A 14,552-nucleotide genomic window follows, 5' to 3' on the forward strand; every position below is an offset into this window, starting at 1 on the left:
AACTCATAATCTACAAGGCAACCCAATCCATTTGGTGCTACTATCGATTGTTATAAAGCCCATCCTTGGGTTAAAATCTACTGTTTGTAGTTGTATTTAATGACCTTAATTCTGCCCTCAAGCTATATAAAATTTGGATCTGTTTTCTACATGATAATCTTTTAGATATCTTAAGGTAGTTAGTCTATCCTCTCTACCCTTCCCCTCACAGTTTTTCCACCCTTTGAGATAAATATCCTTCACTATTCCAACTATTTCTCATGTGATATCATTTTTATCATCCCGATTGCTCCCTAAGGACGTTAAACTTTGTTAATGTCCCTTCCAAAATGTATTTGGAACTGGAAATAATATCCCTTGGTAGCTGAATTGGATCTGGATGTTGCACATCTGGACACTAATGCAGTCTGAAGTTGCTGTAAGTTTTTTAGTCGACTTGTAATGTTGGCTTATGATGAATTTGTAATTAAATAAAATCCCAAGGTTTTAATCTGGAGGATTGCCTTTAAGTGATTTCTTCTTAAACTAAGTCTCCATCTTCTTTTAGTTATGCAACAGATTTTTGTTTGTTTGTTTTTTGAGACTCTCGCTCTGTCGCCCAGGCTGGGGTGCAGTGGCACGATCTCAGCTCACTGCAACCTCCACTTCCTGGGTTCAAGCAATTCTCCTGCCTCAGCCTCCCAAGTAGCTGGGATTACAGGCATCCGCCACCATGCCTGGCTAATTTTCTTTCTTTCTTTTTAATTTTTTTTTAGTAGAGACGGGGTTTCTCCATTTTGGTCAGGCTGGTCTCGAACTCCTGACCTCAGGTGACCCCCCCTCCTCAGCCTCCCAGAGTGCTGGGATTACAGGCGTGAGCCATCACGCCCGGCCTTTTTTGAGATGGAGCCTCGCTCTGTCGCCCAGGATGGAGTGCAGTGGCATGATCTTGGCTCACTGCAACCTCCGCTGCCCGGGTTCAAGGGATTCTTCTGTCTCAGCCTTCCGAGTAGCTGGGATTACAGGTACCTGCCACCACGCCTGGCTAATTTTTGTATTTTTAGTAGAGGGGGGTTTCACCATGTTGGTCAGGCTGGTCTCGAACTCCTGACCTCAAGTTATCCAGCCACCTTGGCCTCCCAAAGTGCTGAGATTACAGGCATGAGTCACCGTGCCCGGCCTATGCACCAGATATTTTTTAAAAGCCAGATGTAAGACTTTATACTTATTCCTATTAAATTTTATCTCATTAGCCTATCAGGTAGCCTTGGTTTTTTCTTTTCTTTCTTTTTTTTTTTGAGACAGAGTTTCACTCTTGTTGCCCAGGCTGGAGTGCAGTGGCGCGATCTCGGCTCACTGCAACCTCTGCCTCCCGGGTTCAAGCGATTCTCCTGCCTCAGTCTCCCAAGTAGCTGGGATTACAGGCATGCTCCACCACGCCTGGCTAATTTTGTGTTTTTAGTAGAGACAGGGTTTCTCCATGTTGGTCAGGCCGGTCTCGAACTCCCGACCTCAGGTGATTTGCCCACCTCGGCCTCCCAAAGTGCTGGGATTACAGGTGTGAACCACCATGCCCGGCTGTTTTTTTTAAGACTAGTCAAGTGCAGAGTGAGAAGGGTGGAAAGAGTAGAACAAGGAGTTTGATCAGCCTTGGTTTCTTTGAATCTTGATTTTTGTCATCCAGTTTATTGTGCTGATTCAACAAAGGGCCTTGAAGCTAATGTTGGAATGTTTTCAGACATATAGGAAATGATAATTCATCAAAAGTCATGGAGACTATATTCCAAAAGTTTTGCGCAGATATAACTCAGCTGTTGAGGTATATGAGTTAATACCACTATAAATTGACATGGCCAGGAAAGACTGAAGTCCATTGCCAGCTTGCTTTGTGTTGAACATTACTCCAAAAGAGATTAAATTTTAAGGCATATTGTGTCAACATAAAGGCAAAAGAGCTGGCTAATTCTTCTCAAGAAATCAATTAATGGCAGGGCGCGGTGGCTCACGCCTGTAATCCCAGCATTTTGGGAGGCCGAGGCGGGCGGATCACCTGAGGTCAGGAGTTCGAGACCAGCCTGACCAACCTGGAGAAACCCCGTCTCTACTAAAAAATACAAAATTAGCCGGGCATGGTGGCTCATGCCTGTAATCCCAGCTACTTGAGAGGCTGAGGGAGGATAATCGCTTGAACCTGGGAGGTGGAGGTCGCATGAACCAGTATCACACCATTGCACTCCAGCCTGGGCAGCAAGAGCAAAACTCCATCTCAAAAAAAAAAAAAAAATCAATTAATGCACGCATAATATAGAGACAGAGTCATTGTTACCATTCTCTTGTTTTGCGTTTGACAAGTTTATATTGAGCACGTTATCAGGCAATGTGGGAGATTCTGGAGAACCAGGTTTGCCTCATAACTAGGGTTACCATATGCTCTAGTTTGCCTGGGGCAACCCTGATTTATTCCTGTTGTCCCAGTGTGATTATTACTAGTGTGATTTTTCACTTTGAGAAGTGTCCAGGTTTGGAGGATAAATTATCTTTCTAATAATTTATACCCTTCTCATAACCTAACGGGTTCCTTTTAGTATTTTATCTGGGTTAAAATTACCAGCTGTAATTTGGCAGCTCTAATAAGACTGCAGCAATACTTATCTTCCATTTGAACAGATTGTTACTTGACCAAGGGAAGTTAATAGCAAAAGTAACTGCAGGGCACATGTATGTCATGGGCAAAAAAAAAAAAAAAAAAAAAAAAGTAACAGCAATTAAGGTTTGCAGGTACTTAGAATTTTTCCTGAGCCACCCTCTAGAGGGCAGTGTTACATATATATGTCTGTAATTATCCAGTTACAACAAAAAAAGGGCTCTCATTCATGCATGAAAATCAGAAATATTTCATACTCTTAAAGAACACATTGGAACCAATATTATGATTAAAACATATTTTGCTAAGCAAAGAGATATTAAAAATTAATTCATTAACATTCTGAACATTTTTTAACTTGTAAAAACAACTTTGATGCCTTGAATATATAATGATTCATTATAACAATTATGCATAGATTTTAATAATCTGCATATTTTATGCTTCTTTCATGTTTTTCCTAATTAATGATTTGACATGGTTAATAATTATAATATATTCTGCATCACAGTTTACATATTTATGTAAAATAAGCATTTAAAAATTATTAGTTTTATTCTGCCTGCTTAAATATTACTTTCCTCAAAAAGAGAAAACAAAAATGCTAGATTTTACTTTATGACTTGAATGATGTGGTAATGTCGAACTCTAGTATTTAGAATTAGAATGTTTCTTAGCGGTCGTGTAGTTATTTTTATGTCATAAGTGGATAATTTGTTAGCTCCTATAACAAAAGTCTATTGCTTGTGTTTCACATTTTGGATTTCCTAATATAATGTTCTCTTTTTAGAAAAGGTGGACAAGTCCTATTTTCAAGAGAAGATGACTTTTAACAGTTTTGAAGGATCTAAAACTTGTGTACCTGCAGACATCAATAAGGAAGAAGAATTTGTAGAAGAGTTTAATAGATTAAAAACTTTTGCTAATTTTCCAAGTGGTAGTCCTGTTTCAGCATCAACACTGGCACGAGCAGGGTTTCTTTATACTGGTGAAGGAGATACCGTGCGGTGCTTTAGTTGTCATGCAGCTGTAGATAGATGGCAATATGGAGACTCAGCAGTTGGAAGACACAGGAAAGTATCCCCAAATTGCAGATTTATCAACGGCTTTTATCTTGAAAATAGTGCCACGCAGTCTACAAATTCTGGTATCCAGAATGGTCAGTACAAAGTTGAAAACTATCTGGGAAGCAGAAATCATTTTGCCTTAGACAGGCCATCTGAGACACATGCAGACTATCTTTTGAGAACTGGGCAGGTTGTAGATATATCAGACACCATATACCCGAGGAACCCTGCCATGTATAGTGAAGAAGCTAGATTAAAGTCCTTTCAGAACTGGCCAGACTATGCTCACCTAACCCCAAGAGAGTTAGCAAGTGCTGGACTCTACTACACAGGTATTGGTGACCAAGTGCAGTGCTTTTGTTGTGGTGGAAAACTGAAAAATTGGGAACCTTGTGATCGTGCCTGGTCAGAACACAGGCGACACTTTCCTAATTGCTTCTTTGTTTTGGGCCGGAATCTTAATATTCGAAGTGAATCTGATGCTGTGAGTTCTGATAGGAATTTCCCAAATTCAACAAATCTTCCAAGAAATCCATCCATGGCAGATTATGAAGCACGGATCTTTACTTTTGGGACATGGATATACTCAGTTAACAAGGAGCAGCTTGCAAGAGCTGGATTTTATGCTTTAGGTAAACTTTATTATAAAACCAATAAATAGCTTCCCAAGTATGCCAGGGCTCATAAAAAGTAAATAGATGCCCTTAGCCCCCTGAACTGGTAAATATTTAGGTATAACTTGGCATGATTATATATATATATCTGTATTATTCTGTGAACTCTTATGTTGAACCTGTAATGTAACTACTGAATTTATGTGAAAAAGACTACCATATTATGAGTCATGCTTCTCTTCATGTAATTGTTTTTAGGAAGTAGATAACTTGCAAAAGATGGTAGACATCCCCAATAGCAAAATGGGTCTAATAGTAATATTAACCATCATTTATTGAGCACTTACTATAAGTGCTCAATACATATACTTCATGCATTTTCTCTAAGCTTCACAATAGCTTTGTTTGTTTGTTTGTTTTTGAGACAGAGTTTCGCTCTTGTTATCCAGGCTGGAGTGCAATGGCGTGATTTAGGCTCACCACAAACTCCACCTCCTGGGTTCAAGCGATTCTCCTGCCTCAGCCTCCTGCGTTGCTGGGATTACAGGCATGTGCCACCACGCCCGGCTAATTTTGTATTTTTAGTAGAGACAGGGTCTCTCCCTGTTAGTCAGGCTGGTCTCAAACTCCTGACCTCAGGTGATCCACCCGCCTCGGCCTCCCAAAGTGCTGGGATTACAGGTGCATGCACCATGCCTGGCTAATTTTTGTACTTTTAGTAGAGACGGGGTTTCACCATGGCCAGGCTGGTCTCGAACTCCTGACCTTGTGATCCGCCCGCCTTGGCCTCCCAAAGTGCTAGGATTACAGGCATGAGCCACTGCGCCGGCCATATGAGTACTTTCAAATGGACTGTGGTAGACATTTCAGGAAGGGCCATTGGAGTGATTGCTTCTAAAGATATTTAAAAAAGTTATACCATTGTATATTTGACCCATTTATTTTAAGATTGAATAATGCCTATAAAATATTGGTTATTTCGAAAAATTTTATTTATGTACTATCATATAGTAATCTTGAAGGTTTGTTTAGTGTCATGTAGCTATAAACTTAGAGAAACTTACAATTTCATTATGTAGAACTTTAATGTTACTAATACTTGGAACATAACTTGTTTTAAAATTTCACAGTTTGAAACAGTAAGTACAATATTGGTGGCCCAAATAACATACTAAAAAGAAAGTATGGCCGGGCGCGGTGGCTCCCGCCTGTAATCCCAGCACTTTGGGAGGCTGAGGTGGGTGGATCACCTGAAGTCAGGAGTTCAAGACCAGCCTGGCCAACATGGTGAAACCCCGTCTCTACTAAAAATACAAAAATTAGCTGGGTGTGATGGCACGCGCCTGTAGTCCCAGCTACTCGGGAGACTGAGGCAGGAGAATCACTTGAACCCAGAAGGCAGAGGTTGCAGTGAGCCGAGATCACGCCATTGCACTCCAGCCTGGGCAACAAGAGTAAAACTCCATCTCAGAAAAAAATATAATAAATAAATAAATAAATAAATAAATAAATAAATAAATAAATAAATGAAAATAAAGTATGCCAGGTACAGTGGCTTACGCCTGTAATCCCAACACTTTGGAAGGCCGAGGTGGGTGGATCACTTGAGGTCAGGAGTTCAAGATCAGGCTGGCCAACATGGTGAAACCCCATCTCTACCAAAGATATAAAAAATTAGCCGAGTGTGGTGGCGCATGCCTGTAATCCCAGCTACTTGAGAGGCTGAGGCAGGAGAATCGCTTGAACTCAGGAGGCAAAGGTTGCAGTGAACCAAGACTGCGCCATTGCACTCCAGTCTGGGGAACAGAGCCAGACTCAGTCTCAAAAAAAGAAAGAAAGTAACAATTTTAGTTTTTAACATAAAACTTGGGCAGTTTTATTTTTGTCTTCTGTAAAAATACCTCACATTGAATCAGTGAATTTAGTGTGTATTTCTTCCTCAAAGGATAAAGATCATATCTGTTACTTAGATGTGAATTTGAATGTCTTGTTTTAAGCTGTGAGATTTTCATGTTTTTTAGATGTGCTTAATTTTTAGGTGTTAAATGAATATTTTTGTGTAAGCTTCTAATTGCACAAATACATATATTCCTGTGTGTTTTCGTAGGTGAAGGTGATAAAGTAAAGTGCTTTCACTGTGGAGGAGGGCTAACTGATTGGAAGCCCAGTGAAGACCCTTGGGAACAACATGCTAAATGGTATCCAGGGTAAGATATTTAATTGTTCATTGTACAGGCAAGTTGGATAGCATGCAGTGGGAGACTTGAATTACTTTTTACCTCAACTATTTTTGCCTTCACTATGGCTTGAAATTCATGCTAGGTTTAAAAAAATGAGCAAGGTTTATAAGCCTTCTCTGATGACCAAAACATTCACTGCTTATGTGTGATATCTATGACATTCAGATTATCCCTTTGTTTTTTTTTTTTTTTTTGAGACGAAGTCTCACTCTCTTTTGCAGGCTAGAGTGCAGTGGCAGAATCTCAGCTCACTGCAACCTCCGCCTCCCAGGTTCAAGTGATTCTTGTGCCTCAGTCTCCTGAGTAGCTGGGATTACAGGCACCCGCCACTGCCACCATGCCTGGCTAATTTTTTTTGTTTTGTTTTGATATGGAGTCTCACTCTGTTGCCAGGCTGGAGTGCAGTGGTGCGATCTTGGCTCACTGCAACCTCTGCCTCCCAGGTTCAAGCGATTCTCCTGCCTCAGCCTCCCGAGTAGCTGGGACGACAGGCAAGTGCCACCACGCCCAGCTAATTTTTTGTATTTTTAGTAGAGGCAGGGTTTCACCATGTTGGCCACGATGGTCTTGATCTCCTGACCTTGTGATCCGCCCGCCTCGGCCTCCCAAAGTGCTGGGATTCTGGCTAATTTTTGTATTTTTTAGTAGAGACAGGGTATCACCATGTTGGCCAGGTTGGTCTTGAACTCCTGACCTCAGGTGATCGGCCCGCCTCGGCCTCCCAAAGTGTTGGCATTACAGGTGTGAGCCACTGCACCTGGCCTCTAGATTATCCCATTTCTTTTTTTTTTTTTGAGACAGAGTTTTGCTCTTGTCGCCCATGCTGGAGTGCAATGGTGCTATCTCAGCTCACTGCAATCTCCGCCTCCTGGGTTCAAGTGATTCTCCTGCCGCAGCCTCCTGAGTAGCTGGGATTACAGGTGCCCGCCACCACGCCCAGCTAATTTTTTATATTTTTAGTAGAGATGGGGTTTGACCATGTTGGTCAGGCTGGTCTTGAACTCCCAACCTCAGGTGATCCACCCACCTCAGACTCCCAAAGTGCTGGGATTACAAGCATGCTCCACCTTGCTTGGCCTCTAGATTATCCAATTTTTAAATACAGATTAGGAAATGTGTGCTTTTTTGTTGTTGGAAGTAGGCTCTTTTATGATCAGCATGAGAGCCCATATTGCCAAGGAGATTCCTTAAGAAGCCATCATACCCCTAGGAAATATTAATGTATCTCATTATCTCTATGACATACAGTTGTTCACATTTTAAGATCTCTGGTTGGAGTGTGGTGGCTCACGCCTGTAATCTCAGCACTTTGGGAGGCTGAGGCGGGTGGATTGCTGGAGCCCAAGAGTTTGAGACCAGCCTGGGCAACATAGTGAGACCCTGTCTCTACAAAAAATACAAAAAAAAAAATTAGCCAGTCATGATGGCACACACCTGTAGTTCCAGTTACTCATGAGGCTGAGGTAAGAGGATCACTTGAGCTGGGGAGGCAGAGGTTGTGGTGAGCTGATGCCGCTGCACTCGGTGCCACTGCGCTCCAGCCTGGGCGACAGAGTAAGATACTGTCTCAAAAAACAAACAAACAAACAAAAAAAACCAAACTAGCCGGGCATGGTGGCTTACGCCTGTAATCCCAGCACTTCGGGAGGCTGAGACAGGGAGATCACTTGAGGTGAGGAGTTTGAGACCAGCCTGACCAACATGGTGAAACCCTGTCTCTACTAAAAATACAAAAATTAGCCGGGCGTAGTGGTGCATGCCTGTAATCCCAGCTACTCAGGAGGCTAAGGCAGGAGAATCGCTTGAACCCGGAAGGCGAATGTTGCAGTAAGCCAAGATCGTGCCACTGCACTCCAGCCTGGGTGACAGAGCGAGACTCTGTCTCAAAAAAAAAAAAAAAAACAAAAGTCAAGGTGCTAATTTAATAACTTGTTTTAGAAAGTTCTCAAGTTGATATTTTTTGCTCTACTAACATTAGCATAGGTAGCATAACAAAGGGAACTTTTTTAACCTTAAAATGACAGTGGGATAGGGAATTGGGTAACATTTTACTTTGTGGCTCCTTAGAAGTACTGAAAAGCAAGTTAATGGAATTAATAGAATTAATATGATGGAGATTATATCTTTGCTTATACTTCACTAATTTATCAGCTACTAAAGTTTAATCTTTTAATTGTTTAGGTGTAAATATCTGTTAGAACAGAAGGGACAAGAATATATAAACAATATTCATTTAACTCATTCACTTGAGGAGTGTCTGGTAAGTCTCATATAATTTATATTTTCAAATTCACATTTCAAATTATAATTTATATTTTCATTATGTAATTTATATTATATCATTTGTTTTATAGTTATTTCTTCATGCAAAATTCACAGTATAGTATTATAAATCAATATATGTGTACATTACATCAAAACACAAATTTTAAGTTAAAAACAAAATAATAAATGTATGATGGGCTTTAAAGGTGAGAGCTAGCTGGGCAGTGTTTCACACCTGTAATTCCAACATTTTGAGAGGCCAAGGTGAGAGGATTGCTTGAGCCCAGGAGTTTGAGATCAGCCTAGGCAACATAGTGAGACCCTGTCTCTACAAAAAATTTTAAAAACCAATTAGCCAGACTTGTGGTACATGCCTGTAGTCCCAGCTACTTGGGCGGCTGAGGCGAGAGGATCGCTTGAGCCCAGAAGGTCAGATGCAGTGAGCCAGGTTCATTCCACTGTACTCCAGCCTGAGTGAGAAAGGGAAACCCTATCTCTTAAAAAAAAAAAAAAAAAAAAGAGAGAGCCTAAAAAGTGTTTCTTATTCTTTACCTGAAGTAAATTTGTCAAAAGATAATCAGGATGAACTGATTTAAGTATCATTGTAGGCAAAAATGGGCTTGAAGAACTAAAATATTAAAAGTCCCTTAGCCTTCTGAAGTTAGGTCTTTGTATAATGTGCTTTGTACTCATAAGTAGTTTTAAATTTTTGCAGACAATATTTAAAATCTCAAATATATCTAAATTGATAGGATGGGCGCAGGGCACGGTGGCTCACGCCTGTAATCCCAGCACTTTGGGAGGCCAAGGCGGATGGATCACCCAAGGTCAGGAGTTCGAGACCAGCCTGGCCAACATGATGAAACCCCGTCTCTACTAAAAATACAAAAATTTAGCTAGGCGTAATGGCGGGCGCCTGTAATCTCAGCTACTGGGGAGACTGAGGCAGGAGAATTGCTTGAACCTGGGAGGTGGAGGTTGCAGTGAGCTGAGATCACGCCACTACACTCCAGCCTGGGCAACAAGAGTGACACTCCATCTCAAAAATAAAAAATAAATAAATAAATAAATAAATAAATTGATAGGATGAACTGAGGTGGCCAAGGCATCAGTAATAGGTGGAAAGAACCCTGGACTAAAATGGGAGACTAGAGTTGCCCCCAGTGACTCTACCTTGAAGTCATTCATTATCCCTGGGCCTCAGCTTTTTGTTTGCAAAATGAAGGGATTAGATTAGATAATCTTATGACTTCCTTCTAGCTCCATCAGGCTATGCCTCTTGTGAATATTCATATATTGAATTGGAATAAAGCCAATTTATTTTAAATTTATGATTAATTTCACTTTTCAAATGGAAATGATTGCCTCTACCAAAAATAATTCTAACTTACAGTTCCTATTTCTGTTACAGGTAAGAACTACTGAGAAAACACCATCACTAACTAGAAGAATTGGTAAATATGCTTGTTAACTATCCTTTTAATTTAACTGTCTATTTATTTATTTATTTATTTATTTATTTATTTATTTAGAGACAGAGTCTCACTCTGTTGCCCAGGCTGGAGTGCAGTGGTGCGATCTCAGCTCACTGCAACCTCTGCCTCCCGGGTTCAACCGATTCTCCTGCCTCAACCTCCCGAGTAGCTGGGACTACAGGCCTGCGCCACCATGCCTGGCTAACTTTTTATATTTTTAGTAGAGACGGGGTTTTACCATATTGGCCAGGCTGGTCTCAAACTCCTGATCTTGTGATGCGCCCGCCTCGGCCTTCCAAAGTGCTGGGATTACAGGCATGAGCCACCGCACCCGGCCTTTAACTGCCAATTTATTATAGTTGTTATCTATGGGGTGGAAAGATAAGCATGTTCTTCCAAGGTCACCATGATATATTTATTTGAGATGACATTACTATAAATTTAAGAATTTAGGTGGCCGGGCGTGGTAGCTCACGCCTGTAATACCAGCCCTTTGGGAGACTGAGGCAGGCCAATCACTAGGTCAGGAGATCGAGACCATCCTGGCTAACATGGTGAAACCCCGTCTCTACTAAAAATACAAAAAAAAAATTAGCTGGATGTGGTGGCGCACACCTGTAGTCCCACGTACTTGGGAGGCTGAGGCAGGAGAATTGCCTGAACGCAGGAGGTGGAGGTTGCAGTGAGCCGAGATCATGCCATTGCACTCAAGCCTGGCGACAAAGCGAGATTCCATCTCAAAAAACAAAAACGAAAAAAATAATTTAATGAAGTACTTATAAATTGCAGTCAGAGGCTGGGTGCAGTGGCTGACACCTGTAATCCCAGCACTTTGGGAGGCCGAGGAGTTCAAGACCATCCTAGCCAACATGGCGAAACCCCATCTCTACTAAAAATCCAAAAATTAGCCGGGCGTGATGGTGTGCGCCTGTAATTCCAGCTACTCGGGAGGCCGAGGCGGGAGAATCGCTTGAACCTGGGCAGTGGAGATTGCAGCCAGCTGAGATCGTGCCAGTGCACTCTAGCCTGGGCAACAGGGCAAGACTCCGTCTCAAAAATAAAATAAAAGAAAAAAAAATCAGTCAGACGTGTCTGTATTAAAAATGTTAGTAGGCCATCAGATAGCTTTTCCAAGTTCAGGAGGAACACTGATAGGTTGCCTCATTGCCATCTCTGCTAAAATCACAAGAGAAAGGGTGAAGTGTCTTTTTGTACCTGGGGTTCCTTAAGTAAGCCAAAATTATTTCAGTTTTCTACTAGTGTGCCATTACCCTGATAAGCCCTAACCCACCTGCTTCTTTATCCCATACTGTCATTGTACCTTCCCCAGCTTCTTCACAGAGGTGTAAGTTTTGGTTTGTTTACCTCCTGTTACCTCATGGAGAAGTAGAGGTTTTAAAACTCAAAAAGTGGGCAGAGAAAGATACTATGCTAAGCAAGGAAGGTAATTGTTATCCCCACTTTTCAGATGAAGAAACAGAGTCAGAGAGGTTAAGTGACTTGCACACAATCACATTACAAAGTGAGTGGAACTAGGACCACAAGCAAGGTCTTCTGAATCCTGCATCACAGGGCAGATCTCATTTTCAACTTAGGCATATTTCAAAAGTAGAAAGTTTAATTTAGAATATGTCTAGTGATTCCCCACTTCCTAAACTGGTACCATCATCTATTTAGTATCTTAAGAATTACAAGCGGCTGGGTGTGGTGGCTCACGCCTATAATCCCAGCACTTTGGGAGGCCAAGGCAGGTGGATCACCTGAGGTCCGGAGTTCGAGACCAGCCTGGCCAACATGGTGAAACTCCGTCTCTACTAAAAATACAAAATTAGCTGAGCGTGGTGCTGCACGCCTGTAATCCCAGCTACTTGGGAGGCTGGGGCAGGAGAATTGCTTGAACCTGGGAGGCAGAGGTTGCAGTGAGCCGAGACCACGCCATTGCACTACACCCTGGGCAAAAAGGAGCAAAACTACCTCAAAAAAAAAAAAAGAAAAATACAAAAATTACCAGGGCATGGTGGCACGCACCTATAGTTCCAGCTGCTCGGGAGGCTGAGGCATAAAAATTTCTTGAACCTGGAAGGCGGAGGTTTCTGTGAGCTGAGATCATGCTACTGCACTCCAGCCTGGGTGATGGACCAAGATTCTATCTCAAACATAAATAAGTAAGTAAATAAATAAATAAATAAAACATAAATTCAGCTCCATGACTGCTCCTGCAGAGCAGGGCTACCCACTACGCAGTGAGTGGCATTACTACTATTTAATTGCAGAACACTGTCATTACCTCAACAAGAAACTCCATGCTCACCCATCAACAGTCATTCTCCATTGCCCACCCTACCCCTAGGCCAAGGCAACCAGTAATCTACTTTCTGTCTCTATGGACTTGCCTATTCTGGACATTTAATATAAATGGAATAATGTAATATGTGTCCTCAAGGTGTATCCATGTTGTAGCATATATGAGTACTTCATTCTTTTTTATTGTAGAAAAAGAGTCCATTGTATAAATAATACCACATTTTATCCATTTGTCAGTTGACATTTGGCTTGTTTCTACTTTTTGACTATTATGAATGATGGTTCTATGAACATTTGTGCATAAGTTTTTGTATAGACATGTTATATACCCAGTTCTCTTGGGTATATATCCAGGGATGGAATTGCTGGGTCATGTGGTTATTCTATATTTAACCTTTTGATAAACTATCAGACAGATTTCCAAAGTGACTGCACCCTTTAACATTCCTACCAGAAGTGTATGAGGATTTCATTTTCTCTACATTCATTATTCTGTCTTATTTATCACAGCCATTCTAGTGGATGTGACATGGTATCTCATTGTGGTTTTGTTTTGCATTTCCCTGATGATTAATGATATTGAGCATCTTTTCATGTGCCTATTGGCCATTTGTAAATCTTCTTTGTAGAAACGTCTGTTCATCTCCTTTGACTTTTTTTTTTTTTTTTTTTTTGAGATGGAGTCTTGCTCTGTCACCTAGGCTGGAGTGCAGTGGTGAGATCTCGGCTGACTGCAACCTCCGCCTCCTGGGTTCAAGCGATCCTCCTGACTCAGCCTCCCTAGTAGCTGGGATTACAGGTGCTCACCACCACACCTGGCTAATTTTTGTATTTTTAGTAGGGATGGGGTTTTGCCATGTTAGCCAGGCTGGTCTTGAACTCCTGACCTCAGGTGATCCACCCGCCTTGGGCTCCCAAAGTGCTGGGATTACAGGTGTGAGCCACCATGCCCGACCCATTTTTTATTTTATTTTTTCTTTTTTTTGAGACAGGGTCTTGCTCAGTCACCTGGGCTGGAGTGCAGTAGTACAGTCACGCTCACTGTGGCCTCGACCTCCCTGGCTCAAGCAATTCTGCTGCCTCAGTCTTCCGGGTAGCTGGGACTACGGGTGTGCGCCACCACACAGTTAATTTTTGTATTTTTTATAGCGAGAAGGTTTCGCCATTGTTGCCCTGGTGGTCTCGAACTCCTGGGCTCAAACAATCTGCCTCCCTTGGCCTCCCAAAGTGCTGGGATTACAGGTGTGATCCACTGTGCCCAGCCTTGACCATTTTTTATTTGGGTTGTCCTTTTTCTACTGAACAGTCTAGGGAGATGGGTTATATTTTTGTTATTGAGTTAAAAGAGATCTTTATATATTACAGTTCTTTTTTTTGGCTTCTTTTACTTTCTAAATGAAGATGATAGTTATTTATATATAAAAGTCCCTGTCAGATTTATGATTTGCAAGTATTTTCTCCCATTCTGTGGGTTTCCTTTTTTTTTTTTTTCCCCAAGACGGAGTCTTGCTCTGTTGCCCAGTCTGGAGTACAGAGGCGTGATCTCTGCTCACTGCAACCTCTGCCTCCCGGGCTCAAGCAATTCTCCTTCCTTAGCCTCCCAAGTAGCTGGGATTACAGGTGTGCACCACCACGGCTGGCTAATTTTTTTTTGTATTTTTAGTGGAGATGGAGTTTCACCATGTTGGCCAGGCTGGCCTCAAACTCCTGACCTCGTGATCTGCCCACCTCAGCCTCCCAAAGTGCTGGAATTACAGGCGTGAGCCACTGCACCCGGCCACCTTTTTCACTTTCTTGGTGTTCTTCGAAGCATAAACGTCTTTAATTTTTTTTTTTTTTTTTTTTTGAGACGGAGTTTTGCTCTTGTTGCCCAGGCTGGAGTGCAATGGTGCCATCTCAGCTCACCACAACCTCCGCCTCCCAGGTTCAAGCAATTCTCCTGCCTCAGCCTCCCCAGTAGCTGG

The 14,552-nt window shown here is 41.9% G+C and overlaps 1 protein-coding gene across 2 annotated transcripts in view; it reads left to right on the forward strand.

The window, feature by feature from the left end:
* XIAP (X-linked inhibitor of apoptosis) overlaps positions 1–14,552 on the forward strand; it is a 53,833-nt gene that overhangs the window by 22,407 nt on the left and 16,874 nt on the right. For both annotated transcript variants that reach the window (XM_031006063.2, XM_055376872.2), the window contains 4 exons: positions 3,414–4,322; positions 6,412–6,511; positions 8,726–8,804; positions 10,221–10,263. In XM_031006063.2, the coding sequence (XP_030861923.1) occupies positions 3,446–4,322; positions 6,412–6,511; positions 8,726–8,804; positions 10,221–10,263 (1,099 nt within the window). In that variant the 5' untranslated portion in view covers positions 3,414–3,445. The remainder of the gene's footprint in view (positions 1–3,413; positions 4,323–6,411; positions 6,512–8,725; positions 8,805–10,220; positions 10,264–14,552) is intronic.

Source organism: Gorilla gorilla, chromosome X (genome assembly GCF_029281585.2).
Source record: "Gorilla gorilla gorilla isolate KB3781 chromosome X, NHGRI_mGorGor1-v2.1_pri, whole genome shotgun sequence".
Taxonomy (NCBI): domain Eukaryota; kingdom Metazoa; phylum Chordata; class Mammalia; order Primates; family Hominidae; genus Gorilla; species Gorilla gorilla.